Source organism: Stigmatopora argus, chromosome 20, assembly GCF_051989625.1.
Source record: "Stigmatopora argus isolate UIUO_Sarg chromosome 20, RoL_Sarg_1.0, whole genome shotgun sequence".
In the NCBI taxonomy this organism is placed as follows: Eukaryota; Metazoa; Chordata; class Actinopteri; order Syngnathiformes; family Syngnathidae; genus Stigmatopora; species Stigmatopora argus.
The window spans coordinates 679339-704124 of NC_135406.1; the positions used below are offsets into that span (position 1 = coordinate 679339).

Consider the following 24786-nt stretch of genomic DNA (forward strand, 5'->3'; position numbering starts at 1 on the left):
CCTCGAGCACGCGTTCTCTCGCCCTTAGCTGGGTGCCGAGTCGGGCGTGGACAACCCCAACCTCCGTGCTATGAAGACAGTCTTCAGGATCATGCCCTTTGTGGTCCTCCCGCTCACCATTAACTTCCCTACGGTGAGGCCGTCCGTCATCTTAAAAAAAAAACAAATAATAATAATCATAACGGACATTACCATTGATTTAAGTTTAGTTTTGTGATCAGGTCCATTTTTGCTGCGTCCCCAGGCCGTGTTCACCTACTGGCTGACCTCCAACTGCGTCTCGTTGGCTCAAGTGGCCCTGCTCAAACACCCGCTGGTCCGACAAAAGCTGCGCGTGCCGGAAAGGATCAAGCACGCGACCTCCGACCTGCCTCAGAACGACGGCTTCATTGAGAGTATGAAGAAAGGTGAGCGAGTACCAAGCAAACGTAGAACTACAATCGTTTGTCAATCATTTCACGTGTTATTTTTTACCTTGAAGCGCCAGAGGGCGCTGTAGCCCCGTGTTGATCATTTCAACAATGGAGGTGGGTGGACTTTTTGCCACGGCGAACCCGTCCAATTGTCTGTCTGTGACTTATGAAGACAACTGAGAATGGTTTTCCCAAAAATTGTCATTTCAAATATATATATATATATATTCATTCCACCTGTTGTTTATATATTTTTTATTTTAAATGACTCTCAAGGTCTGTTTTTTTGTTCTGTATTTTAGCCCAAGCCCAAAACAATTCCCCCTCCACTGCGACTTGTACATTTAATTTCCCCCACTTTTATTGTGCAATTTTTGACTAGTGTGATATCTAGTCTGGTAAACGTTCTTGCACTGAACAATTGCTCTGCACCCTCCAGGATGGAAGAATGCTCAGCTGGCTCAACAGCTGCAAGAGCGAGAACGACGCATCAAAAATCATCTGGACCTGGCCGCCAAAGGTAGGACACCTATTTTTACTTTTAATGACTCAGACTCAGAGTTAGCTCAGCAATTCATGAAGCCAGTTCACCATCTTGAATGATTGCTAGTTACCCTAGATGAGTATTTATTAAATATAACACAATAGCACACTTTTATTTGAACCAAGTCCTTATTTTGCAGAATACCATTTTTCTCCCAGTAAATTAGTTGAACTGCATATAGTCAGTCTCCCATCTAGCTAACCTAAGAATTGGACAATGGCTAGTGATAAATTCATTTCAATAAAAAGCAGATGAACGATTAGATGTTCCTTAGCGTTAATGAAAAGAGTTAACAATCACAATATACCCGTGACCGGAGCCGTCAGAATTTCAAGTTCAAAATTCTGTGGACCAATTGTTCTTCTTGGTTGAATTGAATGCAATGCTTTCATTGTATAATGAGATTTCAAATGTGAATACGTGATCATTGCGGGGGAGATATCGAAACGCCGGTGGTTGCGGAACTATTTGTCGACACGCAAACGGACAAAGGAGAATATTTGTCACTTAGCGTGGCATCGAAGACATTTTGAGTGACCAAAGAAGGAGCCAAATCCAAAGTTTTGCCGATACGAGCTCTGGTAGGCGCTTGATCGAACTCAAAGAACATTTCTTTGATTTTGTTCAGGTCCCCTCAGGCAGACATTTACCCACAACCCCGTTCAGCAGATCCCATCGCCTAAAGATAAAAAGTCCTTGAGCAAAACCAAGCCGTGGAAGGACGTCTTGGGATGAAGCGTGTCCTTGACGTATTTATTGTACAATGTGCTCCTTGTGTATAAACGTCTAATAAAAGGAAAAGCGCTCCACACCAAACCCTTTTCCTCGTTGTTTTATTATAAATAGCCCGTAGCTTTCAACGTTTGAGGGACAAGAACAACAATGGTCGGAGTGACGTACTTAAATGAACGGTCTGTTTAAAAATAGAGCAGGTCAAGTGATGCCCGTGTTCAATTTTTCTTAAAAAACTAAACTAACTTACAGCAAGTGGTGTATTTGCGTGCGTGCGTGATGTCTGTCGTGGTGCATTTTCAGTCGTCGTGATCGGCGTCCACTTCCGTTGAAACCGAGAAGCAGACCTTCTGGATGAGCACCCCGCACTTTGCTGAAATCAAAGGGTTAACAGTTGGTCAACAATTGGGACCTAGCCGGCGCCGGCGACGACCGCTTACCGATGACGCTTCGTAACCACAAAGGCCTCTTGTGGGCCGGAGTGTAGCAGCACAGGAAGTAAACGGGCACGCCGGACAAGGCGATGCCGATCCCGATCAAGGAGTTGACTGTGTCGCTGTACAGCGGCACCACCACCAAGAAGACGGTCAGCAGGCAGAAAATGACGGGATAGACCAGGCTGAGCTGAAATGGAAGCGGCCTTAAAGACGGCGGGACGGACCGGCGACTTGTTCCCGGCTTGGCCGAGACCCGCCGCCCACCTTCAGCGGCCGCTTCCTGTCTGGCTGCTTCCAGCGCAAGTAAAGTTGTCCTAGAATGGAAAGGCCCACGAAGAACCAGTAGCTGAAGCTGTAGTAGTTGATGAGCTTGAAGACGTCCTCCACGCACAAATAGATCAGAGCCATGACGCCCTGCGGGCACAAGAGACGCCGGGGTTGGCGGCGGCGGCGGTGGTGGTCAAGGGGAAAGTCGGCCGCGGGAGAGGGAGGGGACTGACGTTGAAGAGCAGGGCGGGGATGGGCGTGTAGCGATGCACGTGAATCATGCACAGGTAGTCGGGCAGGTGACCCTCTCGGGAGCCCACGAAGAAGAGCCTTGGCGGACACGAGCAGATGGAACATTGACGGCCGGGCGCGGAGGCCACGCTCGCTCACCTGGAAGACGCCAGAATGGAAGCGTTGAGTCCTCCGAAGCAAGACAGAGCCACGGCCAGGGGAATGGTCCAGTTCATCACGCCGAAGACCTGGTCCGCGAAGGTCTGTGGAGGAGTGATTGGCGATTGGATCGCCGACAGCGGGAAGAAGAGAGAAGTTTGCCACTCACCACCGCCACGGCGTCGCTGTCCAAGATGGCGTTCATGGGCAGGATGGCGTAGTAGGCCACGTTGGTTAGGATGTAGATCACCGTCACGATGGGCATGGAAATAGCGATGGCCAGGGGCAAATTCCTGCCAGCCAGCAGCGACACCAGTGGAGGTCAGCCCTGGACTTTGGCTTCCGTCATTGTCACCTACATACCTCTCTGGGTTTTTGATCTCCTCGGTCACAAAGTTGAGCGTGTCCCATCCGGAGTAGGAGAACAACGCCGAGTACAGAGCCAGGGCCAGGTCTCCCGGGTCCCGGGAAGAGCCGTCGAAGAGGCCCTCAAAGTTTTGGGTTCGACCTAAAGCAGCCCAGACACAAGAACTTGGTGCCCACTCAAGCGGACCGTGTCGTTTGTCTACAAACACAACCTTGGAAGATCTTGGTCAGGCCCGTGATGATGACGGCGATGAGGGCGATGACTTTGGCGTAGGTGAAGAAGTCCTGTACCCTGGTTCCCCATTTCACGTAAGCGCAGTTGACAAAGGTCAACAAACCTTGGCAGACACAAAATCAGAAACAAGTCCAGACTCTGTGGGGAAGAGGCTCAAAGACAACAAGCGCCACGCCGATGTTGCCTGAGAACGCCGAGCCGAAAGAAAAACAAGGCGCTGAGATCCCATTGCAGCCGCTCTGTTAGTTTAGCTCTTTGTTTTCCCACTGTGAACTTTTTGGGAATGGAGGCTTGCCTTTTAAAAGCAGGCCAAGGAATTGGGGGCAAGACAAGAGGCAAGAAGGCCCGGGCCGTCTAATGGCTTCGCCTTCCCGTGTCTAGCTAAGACCACCTTGAAGACGAGATTGTTTTTCAGCTTTCGGGGTCAGAGTCTCAGCTCGATAAGGACTTTTAGCTCACCGCTATCGGCGCAGCCTTATCTCTGAGGCGCCATAAAGAGCTTTGAGATGGGCCAACGCCACCTTACGAGTAAAGGCAAGGCAGGTGGGCTCGGACTCCTTTACCGCCACTGGATTCGTCATCGGCGCCCGCCGCCTCTTTCTTAATACTTTCTTCTCGTTTCTTTGTGGCTTTGAAAAGAAAGGTCGGCCATGACGCCGAGGAGGAGTTTTTGCCGTTTCCACGGCGAGGGGGAAGAAGAAAAACAAGAACGAAAGAGCAAAGAGCGTGACAAGCTGCGGGATCGTTAAATGGGAACATGGCGCAGACTTCCTTCTCCCTACGCGGTTTCACTTCCGCCTAGCCCTCGGCGGCGCTACTTACATATGCAAGCGGCCGCCAGCAGCCGGTTGGCCACGTAGGGCGCGATGCAGGTGGGGAAGATGGGCTGCACCATGTAGTTGGAGAAGGTGATGGCGATGACGGCCTGGCTGGTGGGCTCGATGATCAGCAAGGAGGTCCACAGGCGGATGAAGGCCAGGAAGCCCCCGAAAGCCTCCAAGATGTAGGCGTAGGAGGCCCCCGATTTGGTGATGGTGGTCCCCAGCTCGGCGTAGCACAGGGCCCCGAAGACGGAGAAGATGCCGCCCACGCTCCACACCACCAGAGACAGGCCGTAGGAGGCGCTGTGGATGAGGACGCCCTTGGGGGACACGAAGATGCCCGAGCCGATCATGTTGCCCACGATCAAGCAGACTCCGTTCAGCAGGGAGATCTCCTTCTTTAACTTCATGGACTCCTGCCCTCCTTCGGTCCGGGCGGCGGGCGCGCGCCCGTCGGAGGTGTCCTCCGTCGCTAGCGGGCTGAAGGACATGGCCGTCGTTCCCACTCGGTCTCGACCGCGGTCGAGGGGGGTCTCGCAAATGTCTGCCGCTATCCCAGGTGTTCTCCTGCCTTCTGCGGAGCCAAAGCCCACGCTCACTGGAGGGATGCCGTCGCCGTAGAGATGGCGGGCGGCGTCTGTCCAGAGGAGGACCTCGTGCCGCGAGCGCACCCTTTGAGCTGACTACTCACGTGATTTCCAAAGTTCATGATCGGCGGAACTACAAGCGGAGCCGGAGGAGGATGATTCACGGCGGGCGCAATGGAAAACACTCTTGTCCTTCTTGGCGATTTGCGCTCCCTGCGTGGAAGCAAAGTCGGCGCCGAGCTCGGCAAAAGCGCGCTTGACTCCGATCCGGGCGCCTTCTTCCAAAATGGCGGCGGAGAGCGCCAAAGAAGTTGTCGCTCGCCGCCAAGAAGTCGTTACCTTTCAGGAGAGTGGAAGACGAGCCCGTTTCCAGTTGCTCTTTCTTTGTTGGCGATCCAAGACGGCTTGTACGCGTGCGTGGGAGCAAGGTTCGAGAGAGTGCTGATAAGACCACCCACTCAAGGTTAAAGCCCCTTATCACGAAAACAAAGAGTAATCAATTCCCGGCGGGATTCGTCTCCGTATGGGAAAAAGGACGAGGCCTTTGTGCCGTCCAAATGTCCGGAGTCAAAGTAGCCCGAAAAGCCCCGAAAGCTTACCTAGCGTCTCCTTATCCTTCCCCGAAAAAAAAAGTGCTGTAGTGGCCGTGTGCTGCCGACCTTCCTCTGTTGCTTCCTCTTCCTCGTGCACTTGAGCCTTTTATGCACTCTACGCTGAGGAAAGTGTGTGTGTGTGGATGTGTGTGTGTGTGTGTGTGTGTGTGTGTGTGTGTGTGTGCATAGCCACAATTAAGTACCCGTGTGATTCCTGACTCAGGACTTTAATTAAATCAGAGACTACATCAAAGCTAATGGGCACACGTTGACGGGCTCTAAATTTTCACAAATCAATTTAAACCAACCAGACTTAATGATTCTTTAAGACAACAACAACAAAAACAAACCAACAATTGCCAAAGTAAGCTTTCCCAGAAACTTGACCAAAAATCTAGGGCGGTCCACATGACATATTTTTGCATCCGAGTCCCAATCACCATAACTTTATAGTTCTTCACTTTCTAGCTGTTTTTTTTTACCATGTTTGCTCAGTACAAATCAATTTTGGGAGGGATTTCTCTTTTTGACGTTGCCGTGTCTATTTTCTTCCTTTCTAGCCCTTAAAAAAACAGTTTTTAAAAAATACACTTAACAATTTCCGATCACGTGACCCCTCAACAAATTCTATACATTGCCTCAACTAAATGATACTCTGCCTAATATCTGACCATAGCACCACCTTGTGGACAACCAAAGTAGAAGATGAATCTGTCAGGCAGTCATTTAGAAGCAACAACCCAACTTCATTGCCTTTTGTTGCGCTTAGCCGCCTCCGACCTTCTTTCCCTTGGCGACCGGTTGCCACGTAGGCTGAAAACCGTGAGGATTAAAAGAAGCCGTTTGGGGAGGGGGGGGGGGGACAGCTGGTCAGGTCCGTCTCTCCAGCCCTCCCCCCTCCATCCCGCTCCCAGTCACACTGGAGGGGTCTGCTGCGCTCTCATGGGGAGGGAAGAAAGTATTGTTGGAGGATTAGAGCTTCCTGTGTGTCAGCTCATTACACGTGAGGGGGGGGGCGGTGGGCGGTGGGTCGCAAAAGGCTGAAATGAAATGAAAGTGAAAATGAAAGACTGCGCATGAAAGAGTGTGATGGGGGGTAGCTAGGTGATGGCCTCTACAGCTGCACCCACAATCACATCCTCACAGGCCCTGATTATCCTTCTCACACACATAGAATCACAAAAGGGAATAAAACACTATGGGCAAGAAAGAGCTGAATTAGGTACAGACAAAGGAGACCCCCCTTGGACACATACACACACACACATACACACACTCCATCACCTCCACTTGCCAATCCAAAGAAACAGAGCCCAACATGGAACACGTGTAAAACCAGTAAGACAATAACAACAAGACTTAATATCATTATGGCAATCCATCCCTACACGTCAAACAATAATAGCCTATCGTCAATGGCAGTGAAAGAATGAAAAGAATCCAAACAAGCGCTCTTCTTCATCTCGCCATTGTTTTTATTTCTTTGAAAACATATTTATAGGTAAAAAAAATAGCTTACACACTTGGCTCGGGCAAATAGGTTGCTAAATGCCGTCCATTCGGAGCGACCTTTGACCGCAAGGACAGAGTTAGCTTTCGCCAGCGGGGGCTCGGGTTCCAAACGGACCCGCGGACGACGGTCGTGACACGTCAAGCCTTCACGGGACAGGTGAGTTGGTCTTTTTGCTCATTTTTGGGAAAATTCCAATTGTCATGTCACCTTTGTTGATTTTAGGTCATTTCCGGCGGAGGGGGGGACTCCCCGTGGCTTCGGAATGACAAGTATGTATACACGCCGCAAAATCACAGTCTTTCAATGAGTGGCCCGTAAAGGCTCGGAATGTGAAAGACCCCCGTCTTGGTCCCGTTTGGCAAGCCGAGAGTCTTGCCACTACTTTTGGTGTGCAATGAAAACCAACGCTGACCGTGCGGCCGGCGAGAAGGCCCGGCCGGCTGCGCTCTTAACGTTACATACATTAGCAAAGGCGTCAGTCGCTACAAGGAAATCTACCTCTATCGACTGTCCCGCACCAAAAGACTAGAGAAAAGGAAATGGCCCCGTCGAGGGTGTACGTACACGCCGGGCCGCGTGGTGACGTGGGTGGCTTTAGTGGGCGGTCTCATCGCAAGGGAGCGTCGCCGGTGCCTCCGCGCCGTGTTCCTTGGCGGGCGGCTCTTCGCCAGCTTCGCCTTTGTCGCTCTGAGCCTTGGCCGAGACGGCCGAAGCTACGGCGTGAGTTTTGGCGTGGCCCTGGGGGGGGGAGAAACGGTCTTTGTTAGAGCGCGCCTCCGGCCAAGACGTTTCTCCGCGCCCGAGGTCTTACCTTTAGGCCGCTGCGGCTGGCGTACGTCTTTCCGCACTGGGTACAGCTGTAGGGCTTGTCCAGACGAGGATTCGGGGCACGGGGTCCGGAGGCGGCGGCGGTCTCCGGGCTCTCGGAGCTCTCTTTCTCCTCTTCGGTTCCCGTCCGAGGCTGCGGCGGCGGCGCCGATGCGTCGTCCCGCTCGCCTTCGCTCGGGGAGCTTTCCCGTGGAAGACCCATGTCGGCGGAAGAGACGCCCCTCGCGGGGCTGACTTCCGGGCCGAGGGCAGGGAGACCGGTTCCCGGCGGGGAGCTTCCGTTTCCGATTTCGGGAGGCCCGTCCGGCTTCGGCGTACTCGGGGAACCCGGGCCGTCGTCAGTCCGGACCGCGGCGGAACCGGGGTCGGGCGATTGGGCTTTGTCGGGGTGCCCGAGGTCTGCTTGGCTTTCCTCTTCACAATCATTAAGGAGACTACGGTCGTCGGGGTCGCGGCTCACGTCGGATCCGTCCGCTCGGCGATGAGGTGGGCTCCTGCCGGGTGCCGAACCCTCGGGTGCTTCCATCTGGAGATCGCAAGCCGCGACCGTCTTCTCGTGGGAGCTTTTAGGGCTGGCGCTGGCCAGTGCCAGCGGAAGGAGCCGTTGAGCCGGGGGCGGGGAGCCCTCGGGGCGGCGCTCGGCCGCCTCGTCGACAAAGCCGGCGTCGTCCGCGTCCGCCGCGCCCCGGTCCTCCGCCGGCGTGGCGTCTTCGTCGGGCGGGATCTGGCCTCCCAGGTGAAGGCGAATGTGGTGCTGAAGCACCAAGGCGTTGGTGAACTTGCGTGGGCACAGCGGGCAGGAGTTGAGGGCTCGGGAGTTGGCCGGTCTGGCCCGATGAGTGGCCAGGTGGGCCCTCAGGCTGCCCTTGGTGGAGAAGGAACGGCCGCAGAGCTTACACGGGAAGGGCCGTTCCCCCAGGTGGGTGGCTTGGTGCAAGCGGAGGGCTCGAGCGCAGCTCAGGACCCGCAGGCACACCCCGCACTGATTGGCCGCCGGCACGCCGGTGGTCGAGTCGCTGGTGGAGGCGCCTTGGCCCGAGTTGGGAGCCAGGCCCAGGGTGGCCAACATCTCCCTGCGGTAGGCGCCGGCACCGGAGGCGGTGCTCAGGTCGTGAGCGTTGGCGTTGGCTTCCCCCAGGGCCAGCGAGGCGGCGGCGGCGGAGGAAGACGAGGTTCCTCCTTGAGGCCGTTTCTCCAGCTTCTGGACCAGACGCTGCAACTTGGAGGTGTCCGAGGTGGAGGGAGAAGACATGGCCGCCGCCTTGGGGAACGGCGGGAAAGGGAAGGGCAGCGGATGTGCCGAGGCCATGTGGGAGGCCGACGCCAGCCCCGTGGGCCGGAGCAGGGCCAGGTGGTGCGGGGAGGCACCTCCCGGGAAAAGGATTTTGGGCAGTTGACTCAATTGGGAGTAGGACGCCGGAGCGTGGAGGCCAGAGGAAGGGTGAGGAGCGGGAGGAGTGTTTTCATCAAAGCGCTGCTGCTGCTTCACGCCTTTAAACTGACTCGCCAGCGAAGAAGAGGACAGGGGCGACGTGGAAGGGGGCAAGACGGAGCCCGCCGAGGCCCGGTTGAGCTGCAGCAGCGAATGGGCCGTGGACAGCAGCGCCATGTCCACCGAGGGCGGCAGGGGCAGAGAGGAAGGAGAGGGGTGGCGTTGGGACGTCCCGGACAGGAAGCCCAGGGCCACGCCGTCCGCCACGCTCGCCTTGCCTCCGTGGAAGGGCTCGTCGTCCTCGCCCCTGCGTTTCCTCCTCCTCTGGCCGGCGGCGCCGGGGGGGCAGACGCTCGCCGTCTGCTCCGAGAGCGCGGGGGGCAGCAGCGAGAGGGAGAGCTCCGGGTTTTGCTCCCGGTGCCGCAGGAAGTGGGCTTTGAGGTTTCCCCGCGTGGTGAAGCGGCTCAAGCACACTGGGCACTGGTACGGTCTCTCGCCCGTGTGCGACCTCAGGTGGATCTGCAGCGACGAGTCGCTGCTCAGCACCTTGCCGCAGAAGCGACACCCGTGCTGAGCCCGTCCCGACGTCGAGGCCGACGGGAGCTCCTGCGGGTGGCCCGCGGCGGGGAAGACCGTGCCGTTGCCCTGAGCGAACAAGGCGCCGCCCGAGGAGGACGAGCGCGGCGCCGGCCCCACGGACAGGGACAGCGGGTGGAGGCACGCCGCCACGGCGGAGCCGGACAGGGACGACGGGGTCCTGCCGCCGTTGACGTGGGGGGAGCCTTGCTTGGAGAGAGGCGGTTGGACGAACGGGGACGACGGGAGGCAGGTCAGCGGCGAGGCCGCGGCGGCGGGAGGGTGCGCCGCCGGCGACAGGGAGGCGGCTTTCTGCCGGCCCTCGGCCCCGCCGACTCGCGGGTTGGCGTCCCGTCCCAGCACGGCGCCTCCCAGCTTCAGCACGTGCCTGCAGATTTCCTCTGTGATCTGCATCTGGTGGATTTGCCTCTGCTGCAAGACCCGAAGCTCCTCCAGGAGCACGGCCAGGGTGGGAGGTACTTGAAGAACCGGCGGGCCGGCCAAACTGGAGGTGCGGTGCCGAGCCGGGCTCTCGCCGCCGCCGCCTTGAGCGGCCGGACCCCGCGAAGACGAGGAGGTTGCCGCGGCGCCGCCGGCCGAGACGGAGACCCCCGTCGTCGGCGAGGCCACGGCGGAATGCGACTGGGCTTGGCAAGCGAACCCCCGTCCCAGAGGAGGAGGCGAGTGAGTCTGCGAAGACAGCGACGGGTGAGGGAAGTCCGGAGACAGGGAGGAGTGGGTGTTCGGCAAGGAGGTGGCGAAGGGCGCCACGTGGTTCGCCCAGTGGGGAGGGGGCGAGCTCTCGTTGGGCAGGGAGGGCGCGTGGAGCCCGCCGGGGGACGGCCGAGGGGCCGAGGGGGGCTGGCAGTCCTGTTGCCAGTTTGGGGAGGAGGAAGCCGATCCCGACGAAGTCACTTCCGAGCCCAGGGAGGCCGATGGCGACTTGGAGCACGGCAGCTCATCTGAAAGGAGCAAAAACCACAGGTGGTCAATGTCGTCAATGCAAAATGGAGGAAGACTCGCTCGTGCCTTCCATCGGGGGTGGAAACGGGAGGCGCCGGATTTTGGGTCCCATGGAGATCTACGTGGCCCCCGTGGCGCCGCCAAACGGGACTTGACGTGCTTGTGTATTCTAGCTTTGCGCTGGCCTTTCTTCACTTGCGTACTTTTGATACTAACTTTGTGCTGGTCTTTCTTCACTTGTGTACTTTTGATACTAACTTTGTGCCATTGTGTCTTTCTTCAGGTGGATCTCACCTGAAGATTCCGTTCGCAGAACCACCACCCAACAATCCAGTGAGAACTTGTGTGTGTGTGTGTGTTTGCGCGCCTTGTCTCAAAGTCCTCAAACACACACACACACACAAAAAAAGCTCCCAGTCCACCTTGTTGTCATAGCAACACATTTCCCAGGACAATGGGCATCACCAAGACAACCTCTTAGCCCTCTTAACCCCCCCTCCCGCCCTCCCCCCGCCCCGTCCCCGTCTTTCATCTCCCCATTCACCCTTCCCCCTTACGTCACAGAGGAGGTCAAGGGTCGGGCCAGACCGAGGGTCTTGGCACTGTCCGTGCATTCTGATTGGTCAACTCATCCGACCTCTGCCGTTCGGGGGTCAAATTCTTTCGGGATCTTGAGCGCAGAGTGAGTGAGAAAAAAAAAAGTGGGGGTGTGCAACAATGGAGGAACTAAATGAACGATTCCCTCCTGTTGCGGCAAAGTGACCCTGAAAGGAGTTCTTGGTCTTTTGACTTGGGAAAAAAAACAACATTGGTGGCTAAAGTTCTGCGCTTTGAAAATGGGCTGCCGCTCATCCACGAGTTGATGCCTAATAGACCCGCGACCTCTTTGAACGGAGAGGCTCGGCAGCCAATCAACGCGTAGCGCACGCCAAATGGATAGCACTTGGTATTTTTTGGCAGAAGCTGACAAAATATGTCGTCTTCAAATGGCGTTAAGTCCATAAAGTTTGAAGCCACAATAGAAAGAGGGTGGAAAAAAAAAATCCCCCTGCACCCCCTGTTATTCCCCCCGCCCCCCACCTTTCCACGCACTGTAAAAGCAAGCGCTTCAACCGGAGCGTCGGCATCCCCCGCAAAACAGAAAACAACTAAAAAGCCCAACAAATGCGGTCCCTACCTTGAGCCAGCGGTCCGGGGCCCCCCGGATCGGCGTTGACGAGGTGTTGGGGTCTCTTCTGTTTCCGGCGTGACATGATTCACGAGGAGGAGAAGGGGGTGCCGGCGCCTCGGCCGCACTGGTGAAACGCATCGGCGAGAGCCAAAATCCCAAAGACCTTCCTGCGAGTTTCCCCGGAAAGAAAGGCCAGGAGACCAGTGAAGAGCGGACGCTGGCTGGCTGGCCGGTGCAGGTCGCTCGCTGTGTGTGCGTGCGTGCGCCTTATCCAAAGTCTCCTCTCCGCCCTCACACACCAACTTGGCCAATTTGCACACCCTCTCCCACCACACACACACACACAACCACTCCTTGTTCTGGCAGATTTGCATTTGAATGGCGTGTAACTCGCAGGCTCCCCTTTTCTCTTTTCTTGCCCAGCCGCCCCCCGACCCCTCACCGTCCCCTCACCGTCCCCTCCCCTCCCGCCATTTGTCTCCCTCCAAGCGTTCCCCTACGAGTGTGCCCCAAAAGTCACGTGAAAAATGGGGGGCAGAGAAGACGGCAACAGGTGTCCGCGGGAAGCCATCCCGGCCGGGACGCCCGTTTGTGCGCCACCTTTGTCACAAGAAAAAACTCCAGTAAGCTTGATAAAGCAATGTTTTTTTTATTAGTAGCACTTGTGGCGCTGAAAGTCAAGAAACACAGCTACAATGACTTGAAGGCTCTTAAATCCAAGCAACTTCCAACATTCTGACTTTATTTGGAGAGCCCACGATGTGATCACAAGTAGAAATAAATACAAAGAAGAAAAAATGGCGGCAATGTACAAAGCGTGTCCTCCTCGTCCTCATTCGCTCTGAGGTTTGTAGCTGACCGAGGTGACGATGACGCTCTGGGCATTTTGCGTCCTGCCGTTGACCACCAGGAAGAGCGGAGAGTCCACGCGGATGCTCTTGAATTCAAACGACTGGAACGCGAGAAGAAAAGGGGACAAAAGTCAGACGCCACGCATCAGGTGAGTCATGCCGTCCTCGCCGCCGCCAGACTCACCCTGTCTTTGTGCGTGACGCTGTGCCATTTGACCCGAGGCTCCGGAATGACCACCGTGTCTCCGATGAGGACCCCCCAGCTGTCGGCGGTGTTGTACACCATCACTGCCACGCAGGTCTCCTCGCCGTCCACCATGCCGAAGGTGCTGGAGAGCGAACGGCGCTGAGCGGAGCGGAGAGCCCCGGCGGTCCGGTACTTACAAGACCGTGCCACCCCGGGCGTCTGCTACTTACAAGGCCATGCGACCCTGGGACGCCAGGCTGAAGACCACCTTCCCCCGGGCGGCCACGCCGCCGTTGAGGCCGTGCGACAGGGAGGAGGACGGGCGCGGCTCCAGGGCTCCCACCCGGCCCGTCCAGGAGCGGAACCCGGAGGAGGAGCACGGCCCCAGAGACGAGGAGGCGCGCAGGTCAGACAGCATGCCGCGTAAACGCCGCGCTTTTACCTTGCCCTGAAAAAGAAAAGAAACGCGGGTGGCTTCTATAAACACGTGGGTGGGAGCACCTTGCGGGCGGCTTCTATAAACACGCTGCACCTTTTTCTGGCAGAGCTCCGTGACGCGGTCCAGGTACTCCATCAGCATCTTCTCCTTCTCGGCGGGCTCCGGCCAGCCGGGGTCCAGGGCGGCCGCCCGGCCGTAGCCCCCCAGCGCCGAGCCGAACATCTCCTCGTACTGGAAGAGCGTGGCTCGATTAAAGTGCAGCTCCGGGTAGCAAGCGGCGGCCCGGTCCACTCGTTCCTATCCCAGACGGAGGGACGCACGCTTGACTCATACGGACGGCAAGGTAAGGATACTTCAAGATCCCAAGCAATTTTTGGATATAACCACCAAAACTGAACTTGTATGCAAAGGTATTTTTTTTTCTTTAAAAAAAAACCCACAAACTTTAAAAACATTTTTTTTTCTTCCGTCTGTCAAAGGCAGCCGAGGATGGGTGGACTGTACTAACGGATTGCGCGTAGGCACTTAGCGCCTGCGTGGACAGTTGCGGCTTTTGTCCACAAGAGAAGAAGAGGGAGACGTAGGCGTTGCCCAGAATATCTGCAACCACAGGGGAAGAAGCTCCTTCAAACGGCCGAAAAAGTGGGACGGCGACCCACGCGCGGCCCACTCACACCAGGAGGTCCCGTCGGCCACGTCCAGTTGGACGGCTTGGCGCGCCGTGTCCACGCTCTCCAGGACCCGCTTGCCGTGCGCCTCGCCGTCGGCCGCCGGGAGCTGCCTCAGGACCATGGACATGTTCCGCAGAGACACTTTGTTCTTGCTCTGCAGAGAGAAAGGACCTCCAAGGATCTCCTCTAGCGCTGTCGCCACCTCCTTCTCCTCCTCCCGCCACCCGGCGTACCTGCTGCAAGGCGCCCGTGAAGCAGTTCTTGGCCGCCGTCAGGTCGCCCTTTTTCCAGTACTGCTCCCCCAGGGTGTTCCAGGCCTCCACCAGGCCGGGCTCCAGCTTGACGGCGCGCGAAAGGCACTCCTCGGCGGCGGCGCTGAAATCCGGGGCCACGTTGAGGCACCTGCCCTTCTGCAGGAGGAACTGAGCGTGGTGCCGATAGCCTTCTAGGAGGTAAAAGGTGAGCGTGACCACCAAAGACGCTCGACACGACACTTGTGCCTACCTTCTTTCTCCTGCAGCTTTTGGAGCACCTTTGCCAACTCCCCAGCGACATCCTCCTGTTTCCTGGCCGCCTCGTCCACGCCGTGAGTCTCAAAGTAACCGTCTCTGTACTTGTACAAGTCATCCACCAGCTCCTGAAATGGCAACCGGAGGGAGCTGCTGCTTTAAAAGGTTTCCCCAAAAAATCAACTCATCACACATGATTTTGCCAAATCACCACATAACACTATTCAAACGAAAGAAACCGTTAAACAATTGAAAATGGACTGGACGTCGATCGCCGTCAATGGCACAAAAACACGATCGGTCAAGCTTTGCAGACCTTTAGAAATTGGATTTCGCTGATGTTATCTTCGTCTGCCATTGTCTTCGTGAATCGACTCCGAATAATCACTCTTGTAAATCGCGTTACTGCTTGAGCATTAATGCTAAAATTGGGTATTTTGGATTTGAAAGAAAACGACTCATTTCAGCGTAAGCAACAACAAACAAGAATAAATAAATACAAAGATTCGGCGATATATTGTCAAGGCTTTAAAAATGAGGCTTTGCTTTTTCAACGGAAGTCAGGGTGGTCCGTACGCATAATAAATCCGGAAAGCAACATCGTCACAGTCCACGTTATTCATCATGAAAGTTCGCCCAATTGTTTGGGGTAATTTACCCCGATGCTTATATTTGAGCTCATGAATTAATATTATATTTGGAACATATTTGAATATTATAAGATGACGCCATGGCTAGTCAAGTGATTTTTTAAAAATGCTACTTCGACATCATTTGGTGTCGAGCCACAATGTGGCGTCACGTCCTGTATAATAAGAGACATGGCGAGACTGCCGTCTGGCGGACCTAATTGGTATTGCAAAAACAATACGAGGAGCGTTTTGTTTTCTTTTTTAATCACACACAAACATCTATGTCTACTATGTAGTTTTTTTATACAAAAAAGCCTTACTATACTATGTCGTATTTTACAAAAAACGCCTTACTATACCAGTCCTTATTTTGTCAATTTCGGAACGGGCAGTTAAGGGAGCAAAATCCAATTTCCATAGAGAGACTGCCATCTATCGGATTTGCTCGGTATTGCGACAACCGAGTAGCGTTTTTTCCTTTTTTAATCGCACACACAAAAACCTCAAAAATATGAAGGACACATTTGTATCAATTTTCAACAATTTTAATTATTTTAAAGCAAGATTCATTATTTAAATTGACTAACCAAAATAAACTCATGTTAAAAGCGCGATGTGGTGACGTCATCAAAAGGCAGCCGGAAAGTGAAATCTAGACCGGAACAGAGGCGGGCGATTTAAATTGTTTGGCGTGCTCATTTGCTCTGCGGATGTCACATGGTGTTTGTTTGGTTCACACTTTCAACCGGTCATTTGTGCATTTTAGCGTCTGAAATCCACAAAGACGGAGTTTTCCCCTTTTATGACATGAGTAGCCTTTGTAGCCATTGTAATCATTACTCAATACTCATTTCTATCTTGTAAATGAAGAAAGCCTTTGTGCTTTTCTTTTCGCCAATAAATTGAATTGAATTAGTTTGTAAAATGGAGTTTGTTCTACATGTTACCACCCCTTTTCTCATACAATTGCGAGGGTTTTAATAGACTGATGATAACACATGGCATTGTTTGTTGGCCTGAATATTTACAGTGTTAAAATTGCTTTATTGTATGCAATTGTGAGGGAAAATGTTTTAGCAAACAAAGTCCCTTGATACGGGAGTTTTTTTTTTCAGCTAAATCGAGGAAGCTGTTTGTTTACGTCTTCATTTGGCGCTTGGTTGTGACGTAAGAAAATTCGCGCATGCGCGCTATCCTGGGCTTCCTCGAAATGACGTCAGAGGGAAACCCAGGTTAACACTGACACCGGCGACCCGGAAGTGGAACCCTGGAGCGGAACAGGAAGCGAGAGACGAATTTGTTTGCCGTGCTTTCTTTTGTTTGTAAACAGTTTTTCGACGCTCTATCGCATGATCTAAATGGGGGAATTTATAGTAAATACAACCGAGTCAGGTTTGATGAATTACACGATCAGAAGTCTGGAAAAAACGAGTTTTGGGGAGGTTTTTTGGCTGATTTTATGCGCTCGATGCAGGCTGCACAACGAAAGTCACGAATAAGGTAAGAAATGCTACAATATTCTACTACAAGCGTCTCTTGATGTATATTTCTATTAGTAAAACGTGCGCTTCTTTTCTGTTCAGCTTGATCCTCATATCCCAGATCAGATGAAAACATTTTGCCAACCTCCACAATTTAATATATCATTTCCCAAATCCACAATTTATTTGTCAGATATTTTGCTACAAAGCTGAAAATAACTATTGTATAAATGATACTCATGCAATCTTCAAATGCAGACTCGTTTGTTTTTTAAACTTTTAAAATAATGCACAATGACAGAATGGCTCAAATATTGATTTTTCTTTTTGAAGAAATTATTTGTAATTGTTCATGCTTTGATGAAATTGGCTGATTTTTTTTGAACAATAATTGTTTTGTGGGTGGGATGTTTGCAAATTGTATGGGCATGCGCAGTGCGACCAAGGGCGTGTCTTGGCATTTGGAGGGGAGTGTTTTTGTGCGCGGAGCTTGAAAAAAAAATGCATTCGGGGTGGACCGGTGGGCGTGTCTGGCTCAGACTCCGCCCACTGACTCCAGCGCCGAAGCTGCAAGGCTTGGAAGGCTTGGAAGGCAAGGGGATTGCCAGGGTTTGAGTCGACGTTTTGCCTCATTTCATGGCGAAGGGGCGTGGCCAACTTAAAAGTGCATGAAATGAAGGCAAACTGCTCGGATAAGAGTCCAAATGTCTTCCCAACACTCTTGCTAGTCACTTGCCATGCATTTCAAGCCTGAAAATTGGACAATTTTATCGGACAATATGCTAATGAGCTTCCTTAGCTCCGCCCACTGGGTAACATTCTCCTCTTTTCTTGCCCTTTGAAGCTTAAATAAGTGATTGGGATGTGAAATGATGTGCCATGTTGATCGATTTGTGTCCATATCGCCTATATTGACCTCCTTGTATGCTTTTTCCAATTGTTGTTAATATTTTGTGAGATTTTAGTGTTGTGTGACTATGAAGTCAGTTGGCTTGAGTAGACATTTCATAGGCACTCCATTGATTGTGACGAAGTGGAGTGGTTACCTCCTTAGACCCTTGGCCCCCAAAACCCCAAAATGTATCTGATGTGTCCAAAATGTTAGATGCATCATATCAATTGCGTATTATGCTCTATTGTGGTCAGTAGATGATTTTCAGGAGTGGGTAGTAGAACCCCCAAGTTACCTGAAGGTGATCCCCACCCCAGGCAGGGTACCTAATGATGTTTCCTAGCTGGTCAAAATATTAGGTACACCCTCGACCCAGTTTATGTGGTCATAGCAGACCATGTAGTGTATACATGTGTGTTTACATACATACACATACATAATATATCATAGCAAACATCATGTGATGCTTAAGTAGGCCCCCCCACCACCCCCGGCTGTACCTAATGAAGTGTCCTAACTGGTCAAAATATTAGGTACACCCTCAAGCTATAGTTTCTTTGGTCACAGTCTCTCATAGTAGCTAGACAAATGTCATTGTGTTGCTTTTTTTTTCCCTCCCGGGGGTTTAAATAAATGTCAAAGTTGCTCAAAATAATATGTACATCTCGGTACATCTTTTGACAATGTGCACATCATCTATTTCTAGTCAGTAGACTCCCATTTCAGGCAAAGTGTGCAAACAGACGAATTTATAGGGGCCTCAGAGGTGTCTCATCGGCATAAAATGGCTTTTTTTCAAAATGTTTTGTGTTTAAAACATGCGATCTGAGTCAAATTGCATTTGTGCTAACAAAAAAATGTCTTTTGTTTACATGAGCGGAGGTCCGGAAGATGGAGTTGCTTCCACGTCCATCAACCTGCGCGACGCAAGTGCTAACAAAGGTAGGAAATGCTCTATTAAATGTATATTTGTTTTGAAAAAAAAGTTTTTAGGATTTATTTAGCATGCTGGTAATTTAATAGCTTGATTTATTTGACCACCTGTGAAAAACAAGAACTTCTTTTGTAGAGCTAAAAATAATAATCCATGTTGTATCATATACATGTCATTTTAGGTCTTAAAGTTCAAGATGCTAATGCTATTTTCGCGCATCATCTTATGTAAGTTTACTTTTAATTACCGGTAGCCTAATTATGTGACTGTAATGTCATATAAATGCTAGAATCGTCACTAACTGCTCTCCTTAAATGTAATTGTAGGTCTTACAGTTCAAGATGCTAATGCTATTTTCGCACTCGCATCATCTTATGTAAAGTTACATGTAAATATTGGTAGGCTAATTATGTGTTCAAGATGATAATGCTATATTTGCGCCTTCATCATCTTATGAAGGTTACTTATAATTACCGGTAGGCTAATTATGTGACTGTAATGTCGTCTAAATGTAATTCTAGTTCTTACAGTTCAAGATGCTAATGCTACTTTCACGCATCATTGTATGTAAGGTTACTTTTCATTATCAGTAGGCTAATTATGTAGCTGTAATGTCGTATAAATGTAATTCTAGGTCTTACAGTTCAAGATGCTAATGCTATTTTCGCGCTTGCATCATCTTGTGTAAGGTTACATATAAATATCGGTAGGCTGATGATGTGACTGTAATGTCATATGAATGCTAGAATCGTCACTGACTGCTCTCGTTGTCGTCTTCTTGACAGGATCGGGGACGTTTTGGATGTGCACGGCGCCGCCGGAGGGGCCCGCGTTGCAGCCGATCGCTTTGGGACACTCGTGTGTCCTCACTGGGTATGTGATGTTTCACACTTCAGCTTCTGCAGTGACCGACAGTGGCATGTGATGCTGTCAGAATGTAAAAAAAAAAGCCATTTTTTGCTAACAATATATTGTTGAAATTTAATCAGTCTGTCTTTTTTTGCTAAATGCATCCTTACTAAGTTTAAAATAGTTTTTTTCCTTAAAAATGTGTCTTTTTGTGGCATAAAACGGCCACCAAAAAGAGCTCTCAGAACGGTCAGGAAAAGTGGCCTCAGAAAAGCAGAAAATCTGCCTGGCAACGAGCTGTGTCACGGCTCCGCCATCCAATCGGGGGCCTTAGAAATTGGACTTAGCCACCTCCCCTCCATGCAAATGTGGACTTAGCCCCGCCTTGGCCCCGCCCACCCGCGACAGCCAATCACAGCACGGCATTTGCTCGGCCACGCCCTCTTTGGACTTAAAAACAGCGGTTTTTGGACTTAAACCCCGCCCCCTTCTCCAAAGCCAGCCCCCTCGACTAAAGCCCTGCCCAGCAACGATGTGGCCCGCCCACTCCCAGAGAACCAATCAGATTGCAGCATGCTCCTTCCACTTCCTTATTCTACACCAATCAGCGATTTTACACCCATTCTCAGAGAACCAATCAGGTTGCAGCATATACTTTTTACTTCCTTATTTTACACCAATCAGCGAATTCATACCCATTTCTCCACCAATGAAATTGCACTTGGCTAGTCATTTGCATAGCCCCGCCTTTCTTTAAAAAGTTAATAAAATTTAAAAAATAAAAATATATAAAAAATAATTTAAAAAGTAAAATAATAATTGAATAAAGAAATTATTTGGTTTATGTTCAACTTTATTTATTATATGTTTCAGAGCAAAAGTCCAGATGTGAAAGCCAAAGTAAGCAGTCTTGAAGTTCTTCTTCCAACCAGTAGGAGGCGCACCGGAGCAGAGTGTAGAGACCTAAAGACAAAAAAAGTAAGTTAAAAGTGCATTCAAATAAGTGTACAAACGGCGATAAGACTTACCTTAGCATGATGTGATGTGACACTTGATCTTGAATTGAGCAGGAAGGCATCATTTGGACTGCAACTGTGGAAGAATAACATTGCATCTAAGACAATTGTCACAAAGAGTTTACAAGGAGTCAAAACTGATTGTCCTTTGTATTTTATTGGCAGAATTCAACAATGAAGATAATCAACTCATTGTCTTACAGGTGCAGCAGTTGGGGGCGGGTCAAGGTGAGCTTCCATGATGGCGTTTTCACTGGAATGAGTCTGCACACAAGAAAAAAAGTGGGTGAGTATATCATTCAGTCTTGTTTACCGTCTTAACGGTGCATTTACTCACCTTTGCAGTATAATGAAGCCCTTAGAATTCTGCTTCAGTCACCTTGAGCTGCAGCGCCCTCCGGTGGACACGAGGAAATTAGTCAGCAAAAGAAAGTGGAAGGTAAATGAATCATAGTTTAGAAGCGTCACGTAAAAAGACGTCAAAGTTGGACAATGTTCACGTCCGCCATTTTGTGTTGCAGTGTGCACCAACCTAGTGGACGTCGTCGTGGATGAAATCCGACTGCAAGAACCAAAGACAGAAGTCAAAATTGGACATGGCAAGTCATCTCAGGCGTCCTTACCTTAAACTTCGTTACTCTACTTTCGCCTTCTGGAAAAGATTATTAGACGGTTAGATTTGCACGTGGATCAATTGTTTGCTCGTTTCACCTGTACTCACCTGCAGGGTTGGACATCTTGGAAGTGGCCTGCAAAAGAAAAGGAGAAAGAGTCAAAAAGTATGGTTAACAGCCATTTTATGTGTCAAGTGGATCATCTGGCAGAATGCTTACCGATTGCAGCCTGTGGGAAGAAAGTAGACCGTTAAGTATTTTCGAGGTTGATTTGGAATATTTAAAGTACTTACTTGCTTGCTTCTTGTTCCACATGTGAGCTGTTAAAACAACGGACATGTAAATTAGTCTCAAATAAAAAGTGAACAGACTTGGGAATACTTACAGTGGCTTTCCAGCGTGGAGCGACGCGAAGCTTCCAATAAATGAAAGAGGACGCCTGCGCAATTGCTTCCGCTTTAAATAGTTTTTCGGAAGTGACGTAATTGCGCGCAAAAAAAAAAGTTTAAAAACAGACTTGTTCTTTACACCGAAAAGTGACCGGCCAGGAATCGTACCCGGGTCGCTCACGCCGTAGTCACGCACTCTATTCATGTGACTAATGAGATATAGCTTGTAGTCGAGCTCAGAATATATATATCCCATTTTTAGCAACTCAAATACGTAAGACCATCAAAAAAAAAGGATAAATATGACTTCCAATTTTTCACTGGCAAAGCGTTGGTGGTCGAATGGTTAAAGACACTGATTGCGATTGCATTAGACTCGGGTTCGATTCTCTCTCTTGCCAGCTCTTTACCACTCTGGCATTTATCTTCGTAAATGCAGCTGCGAGTGAGGATCGTACCCGGGTCGCCTGCATCGCAGGCAATGTCTTATGCCATTCGCCACCTTAGCCGGATTTCCGCCGAAATTTCACACATAGAAAACTGATAAATAAATGCAGCCAAGAACATTGCTGAAAGCAATACCCAACATTGCCACAAGGGGGCAGCAAACACGTCTGATCTGATCAGGCATACTTAGCGCAATAGGATGTGAGCGAAGTATATGAATACTACAATGATGCACTGGAAACTAGGAGTTGGTTCGAAAAGCAATTGCTGAGTGTAATGCTTAAAACCCCCACAAGATAGCAGCAAGTTACCATATGTCTATTCAGGCACCCTCGCAGGACAATATGTGAAAGGAGTCCAGGTATACCACATTAACGTATACTAGAAAACAGTATATATACGTTACGTAGTTGGTTGGAAAATCCATTGCAAAGTGCAATGCCTTAAAACCGCCACAAGAGGGCATCACGTTTAACATGTCTTGTCGAGAATAAAAATAGCATGTCTTCATATTCGCCAACAGTCACAACACAAAAACAAGGAGCTAAGAAAGACGAAGTGTGGTTTGTTACTTTATTGGAGAAGGCTCAAGATCAATATTGCACATAATTTATATGAGGAAGATGAGGCTGACGCTGTGGAACACATTGAAAATAAAGTTCGACCAAATACACAAGTGTCTTGTCTTTTGCCATGAAATAAACACAAAATAAAGTTGCCTGCAGGAACAATTCCAGTCTGCACCAAGAGAGGAACAATCATTAAAGCTGCACCTGGCTGCGAATAAATGAATAAAAAAACAATGAAATGAGAACGTGTTCGATAGACCGAACAGTTGATGCATTAAAACTGACGATAATATGAGGCGGATGAGTCCACTCACCTCACCTGGCCATGATTTTGACACGCTTAACAGTTGCACCTTCGTCTCCTTTTTCTATTGAACGACTGGTACGCTTAAAACAGACTAAATGTACCTAAAATTAGGCAAAATAGACGAATTGTTTTGCTCGGCTTCTGTTTACCACGACTTCCGCATTCGAGACATCTTCTTCTTTCAATAAAAAGCGCTTGGCAAGCAACCGTTGGGATCACGGCGCCCTCCTGTGGACTGGATGTGTAATGGCGGCCCAGTTTCACATAAACGACCATGTATTTCGCAAGGTGTTTTCCTGCTATATATATATATATATATATGTATATATATATATATATATATATATATATACATATATATATATATATATATATATATATATATATATATATATATATATATATATATATATATATATATATAAATATATATATATATATATATATATATATATATATATCGTATAAGAAAGACCATGTGTAGCAAAGCGTTTTTCCCGTTTTTCCTCCATTAAATTAATTTATTTTCCTAGTCTAAACAACCATGTATAGCAAGGTCATTTTTCCTTCAATATAATATACTCTCATAAATGGACGAAAATTGCCTTTCTTATACAAGGTTTTATATTGGAGGAAAACACCTTGCGAAATACATGGTCGTTTATGTGAAACTGGGCCGCCATTACACATCCAGTCCACACGAGGGCGCCGTGATCCCAACGCTGGCTTGCCAAGCGCTTTTTATTGAAAGAAGATGTCTCGAATGCGGAAGTCGTGGTAAACTGACGCCGAGCAAAACAATTCGTCTATTTTGCCTAATTTTAGGTACATTTAGTCTGTTTTAAGCGTACCAGTCGTTCAATAGAAAAAAGGAGACGAAGTTGCAACTGTTAAGCGTGTCAAAATCATGGCCAGGTGAGGTGAGTGGACTCATCCGCCTTATATTATCGTCATTTTTAATGCATCAACTGTTCGGTCTATCGAACACGTTCTCATTTCATTGTTTTTTTTATCCATTTATTCGCAGCCAGGTGCAGCTTTAATGCTTGTTCCTCTCTTGGTGCATACTGGACTTGTTCCTGCAGGCAGACGGCTGAATTCCACTTGCCATCCTATGACAACCAACTTTATTTTGTGTTTATTTCATGACAAAAGCAGACAAGACACTTGTGTATTTGGTCGAACTTTATTTTCAATGTGTTCCGCAGCGTCAGCCTCATCTTCCTCATATAAATTATGTGCAATATTGATCTTGAGCCTTCTCCAATAAAGTAACAACCCACACTCCGTCTTTCTTAGTTCCTTGTTTTTGTGTTGTGACTGTTGGTGAATATGAAGACATGCTATTTTATTCTCGACAAGACATGTTAAACTTGATGCCCTCTTGTGGCCGTTTTAAGGCATTGCACTTTGCAATGGCTTTTTCAACCAACTACGTAACGTATATATACTGTTTTCTAGTATACGTTAATGTGGTATTCCTGGACTCCTTTCACATATTGTCCTGTGAGGGTGCCTCAATAGACATATGGTAACTTGCTGCTCTCTTGTGGGGGTTTTAAGCATTACACTCTGCGATTGCTTTTCGAACCAACTCCTAGTTTCCAGTGCATCATTGTAGTAGTAGTAGTAGTATTCATATACTTCGCTCACATCCTATTGTGCTAAGTATGCCTGATCAGATCAGACGTGTGTTTGCTGCTCCCTTGTGGCAATGTTGGGTATTGCTTTCAGCAATGTTCATGGCTGCATTTATTTATCAGTTTTCTATGTGTGAAATTTCGGCGGAAATCCGGCTAAGGTGGCGAATGGCATAAGACATTGCCTGCGATGCAGGCGACCCGGGTACGATTCTCACTCACAGCTGCATTTACGAACATAAATGCCAGAGTGGTAAAGAGCTGGCAAGAGAGAGAATCGAACCAGGGTCTACTGCAATCGCAATCAGTGTCTTTAACCATTCGACCACCAACGCTTTGCCAATAAAAAATTGGAAGTCATATTTATCCTTTTTTTTGATGGTCTTACGTATTTGAGTTGCTAAAAATGGGATATATATTCTGAGCTCGGCTTAAATCAATATCTCATTAGGCACATGAGTAGAGTGCGTAACTACGGCGTGAGCGACCCG

General features: G+C 49.9%; 4 protein-coding genes and 3 long non-coding RNA genes across 25 annotated transcripts in view; 2 read left to right on the forward strand and 5 right to left on the reverse strand.

The window, feature by feature from the left end:
• Positions 1-21314, forward strand: part of oxa1l (OXA1L mitochondrial inner membrane protein) — a 79586-nt gene extending 58272 nt beyond the window's left edge. For 6 of the 15 annotated variants that reach the window (XM_077588203.1, XM_077588201.1, XM_077588194.1 and 3 more), the window contains 15 exons: positions 29-133; positions 245-407; positions 853-933; positions 1586-7167; positions 10981-12868; positions 12942-13312; positions 13452-13688; positions 13825-14475; positions 14537-18472; positions 19250-19337; positions 20187-20291; positions 20533-20611; positions 20675-20768; positions 20851-20928; positions 21057-21314. In XM_077588203.1, the coding sequence (XP_077444329.1) occupies positions 29-133; positions 245-407; positions 853-933; positions 1586-1692 (456 nt within the window). In that variant the 3' untranslated portion in view covers positions 1693-7167; positions 10981-12868; positions 12942-13312; ... (7 more) ...; positions 20851-20928; positions 21057-21314. Of the gene's footprint in view, positions 1-28; positions 134-244; positions 408-852; positions 934-1585; positions 7168-10980; positions 12869-12941; positions 13313-13451; positions 13689-13824; positions 14476-14536; positions 18473-19249; positions 19338-20186; positions 20292-20532; positions 20616-20674; positions 20769-20850; positions 20929-21056 lie in introns of all 15 variants that reach the window. The other 9 variants (XM_077588192.1, XM_077588193.1, XM_077588189.1 and 6 more) reach the window with 9 other exon arrangements.
• On the reverse strand, positions 1775-5534 carry slc7a7 (solute carrier family 7 member 7). 4 transcript variants are annotated; one of them, XM_077588209.1, is made up of 12 exons: positions 5392-5534; positions 5132-5265; positions 4897-5005; positions 4207-4776; positions 3362-3487; positions 3147-3291; positions 2953-3076; positions 2784-2887; positions 2627-2723; positions 2391-2540; positions 2130-2313; positions 1775-2062 (listed from the first exon to the last, which is right to left on the reverse strand). In XM_077588209.1, exons 4-12 carry the CDS (start codon positions 4694-4696, stop codon positions 1989-1991), a joined length of 1494 nt encoding a protein of 497 aa, XP_077444335.1. In that variant the 5' UTR covers positions 4697-4776; positions 4897-5005; positions 5132-5265; positions 5392-5534; the 3' UTR covers positions 1775-1988. The 4 variants fall into 4 exon arrangements, with proteins under 4 accessions (XP_077444335.1, XP_077444334.1, XP_077444332.1 ...); XM_077588208.1 differs by having other exon boundaries at positions 4207-4779; XM_077588206.1 differs by having other exon boundaries at positions 4207-5005.
• On the reverse strand, positions 6838-12136 carry LOC144065395 (sal-like protein 1). The gene is made up of 3 exons (XM_077588161.1): positions 11875-12136; positions 7710-10696; positions 6838-7636 (listed from the first exon to the last, which is right to left on the reverse strand). The coding sequence occupies exons 1-3, from the start codon at positions 11948-11950 to the stop codon at positions 7493-7495; spliced, it is 3207 nt and encodes a 1068-aa protein (XP_077444287.1). The 5' UTR covers positions 11951-12136; the 3' UTR covers positions 6838-7492.
• Positions 12502-15141, reverse strand: ttc5 (tetratricopeptide repeat domain 5). 2 transcript variants are annotated; one of them, XM_077588212.1, is made up of 9 exons: positions 14842-15141; positions 14521-14653; positions 14250-14458; positions 14020-14170; positions 13854-13945; positions 13439-13642; positions 13137-13354; positions 12904-13048; positions 12502-12820 (listed from the first exon to the last, which is right to left on the reverse strand). In XM_077588212.1, exons 1-9 carry the CDS (start codon positions 14881-14883, stop codon positions 12701-12703), a joined length of 1314 nt encoding a protein of 437 aa, XP_077444338.1. In that variant the 5' UTR covers positions 14884-15141; the 3' UTR covers positions 12502-12700. The 2 variants fall into 2 exon arrangements, with proteins under 2 accessions (XP_077444338.1, XP_077444337.1); XM_077588211.1 differs by having other exon boundaries at positions 14250-14461; positions 14842-15136.
• LOC144065429 (uncharacterized) lies at positions 20137-21374 on the reverse strand. The gene is made up of 9 exons (XR_013297172.1): positions 21329-21374; positions 21163-21263; positions 21051-21078; positions 20953-20981; positions 20862-20891; positions 20667-20714; positions 20531-20593; positions 20342-20405; positions 20137-20276 (listed from the first exon to the last, which is right to left on the reverse strand). It is a non-coding gene; the product is annotated as an uncharacterized LOC144065429 (long non-coding RNA).
• A 964-nt stretch (positions 21375-22338) lies between these two features.
• On the reverse strand, positions 22339-22822 carry LOC144065430 (uncharacterized). Its single transcript, XR_013297173.1, has 2 exons — positions 22663-22822; positions 22339-22556 (listed from the first exon to the last, which is right to left on the reverse strand). It is a non-coding gene; the product is annotated as an uncharacterized LOC144065430 (long non-coding RNA).
• A 460-nt stretch (positions 22823-23282) lies between these two features.
• LOC144066053 (uncharacterized) lies at positions 23283-23946 on the forward strand. Its single transcript, XR_013297384.1, has 2 exons — positions 23283-23575; positions 23683-23946. It is a non-coding gene; the product is annotated as an uncharacterized LOC144066053 (long non-coding RNA).
• Positions 23947-24786: the final 840 nt, after the last annotated feature.

Excerpts from the sequence above, each read along its gene's own strand:
- slc7a7 (XM_077588209.1), bottom strand. The coding sequence starts at position 4,696 with ATGTCCTTCAGCCCGCTAGCGACGGAGGACACCTCCGACGGGCGCGCG. Across the intron at positions 2,314-2,390 it reads ACAGGAAGCGGCCGCTGAAG|CTCAGCCTGGTCTATCCCGT; the intron begins GTGGGCGGCGGG and ends CTTCCATTTCAG. Across the intron at positions 2,063-2,129 it reads GTGGTTACGAAGCGTCATCG|CAAAGTGCGGGGTGCTCATC; the intron begins GTAAGCGGTCGT and ends CTTTGATTTCAG.
- LOC144065395 (XM_077588161.1), bottom strand. The coding sequence starts at position 11,950 with ATGTCACGCCGGAAACAGAAGAGACCCCAACACCTCGTCAACGCCGAT. Across the intron at positions 10,697-11,874 it reads CCCCGGACCGCTGGCTCAAG|ATGAGCTGCCGTGCTCCAAG; the intron begins GTAGGGACCGCA and ends TGCTCCTTTCAG. Across the intron at positions 7,637-7,709 it reads CCAGCCGCAGCGGCCTAAAG|GGCCACGCCAAAACTCACGC; the intron begins GTAAGACCTCGG and ends TCCCCCCCCCAG.
- ttc5 (XM_077588211.1), bottom strand. The coding sequence starts at position 14,883 with ATGGCAGACGAAGATAACATCAGCGAAATCCAATTTCTAAAG. Across the intron at positions 14,654-14,841 it reads GCGAAATCCAATTTCTAAAG|GAGCTGGTGGATGACTTGTA; the intron begins GTCTGCAAAGCT and ends TTGCCATTTCAG. Across the intron at positions 13,355-13,438 it reads CGGAGCTCTGCCAGAAAAAG|GGCAAGGTAAAAGCGCGGCG; the intron begins GTGCAGCGTGTT and ends TTTCTTTTTCAG.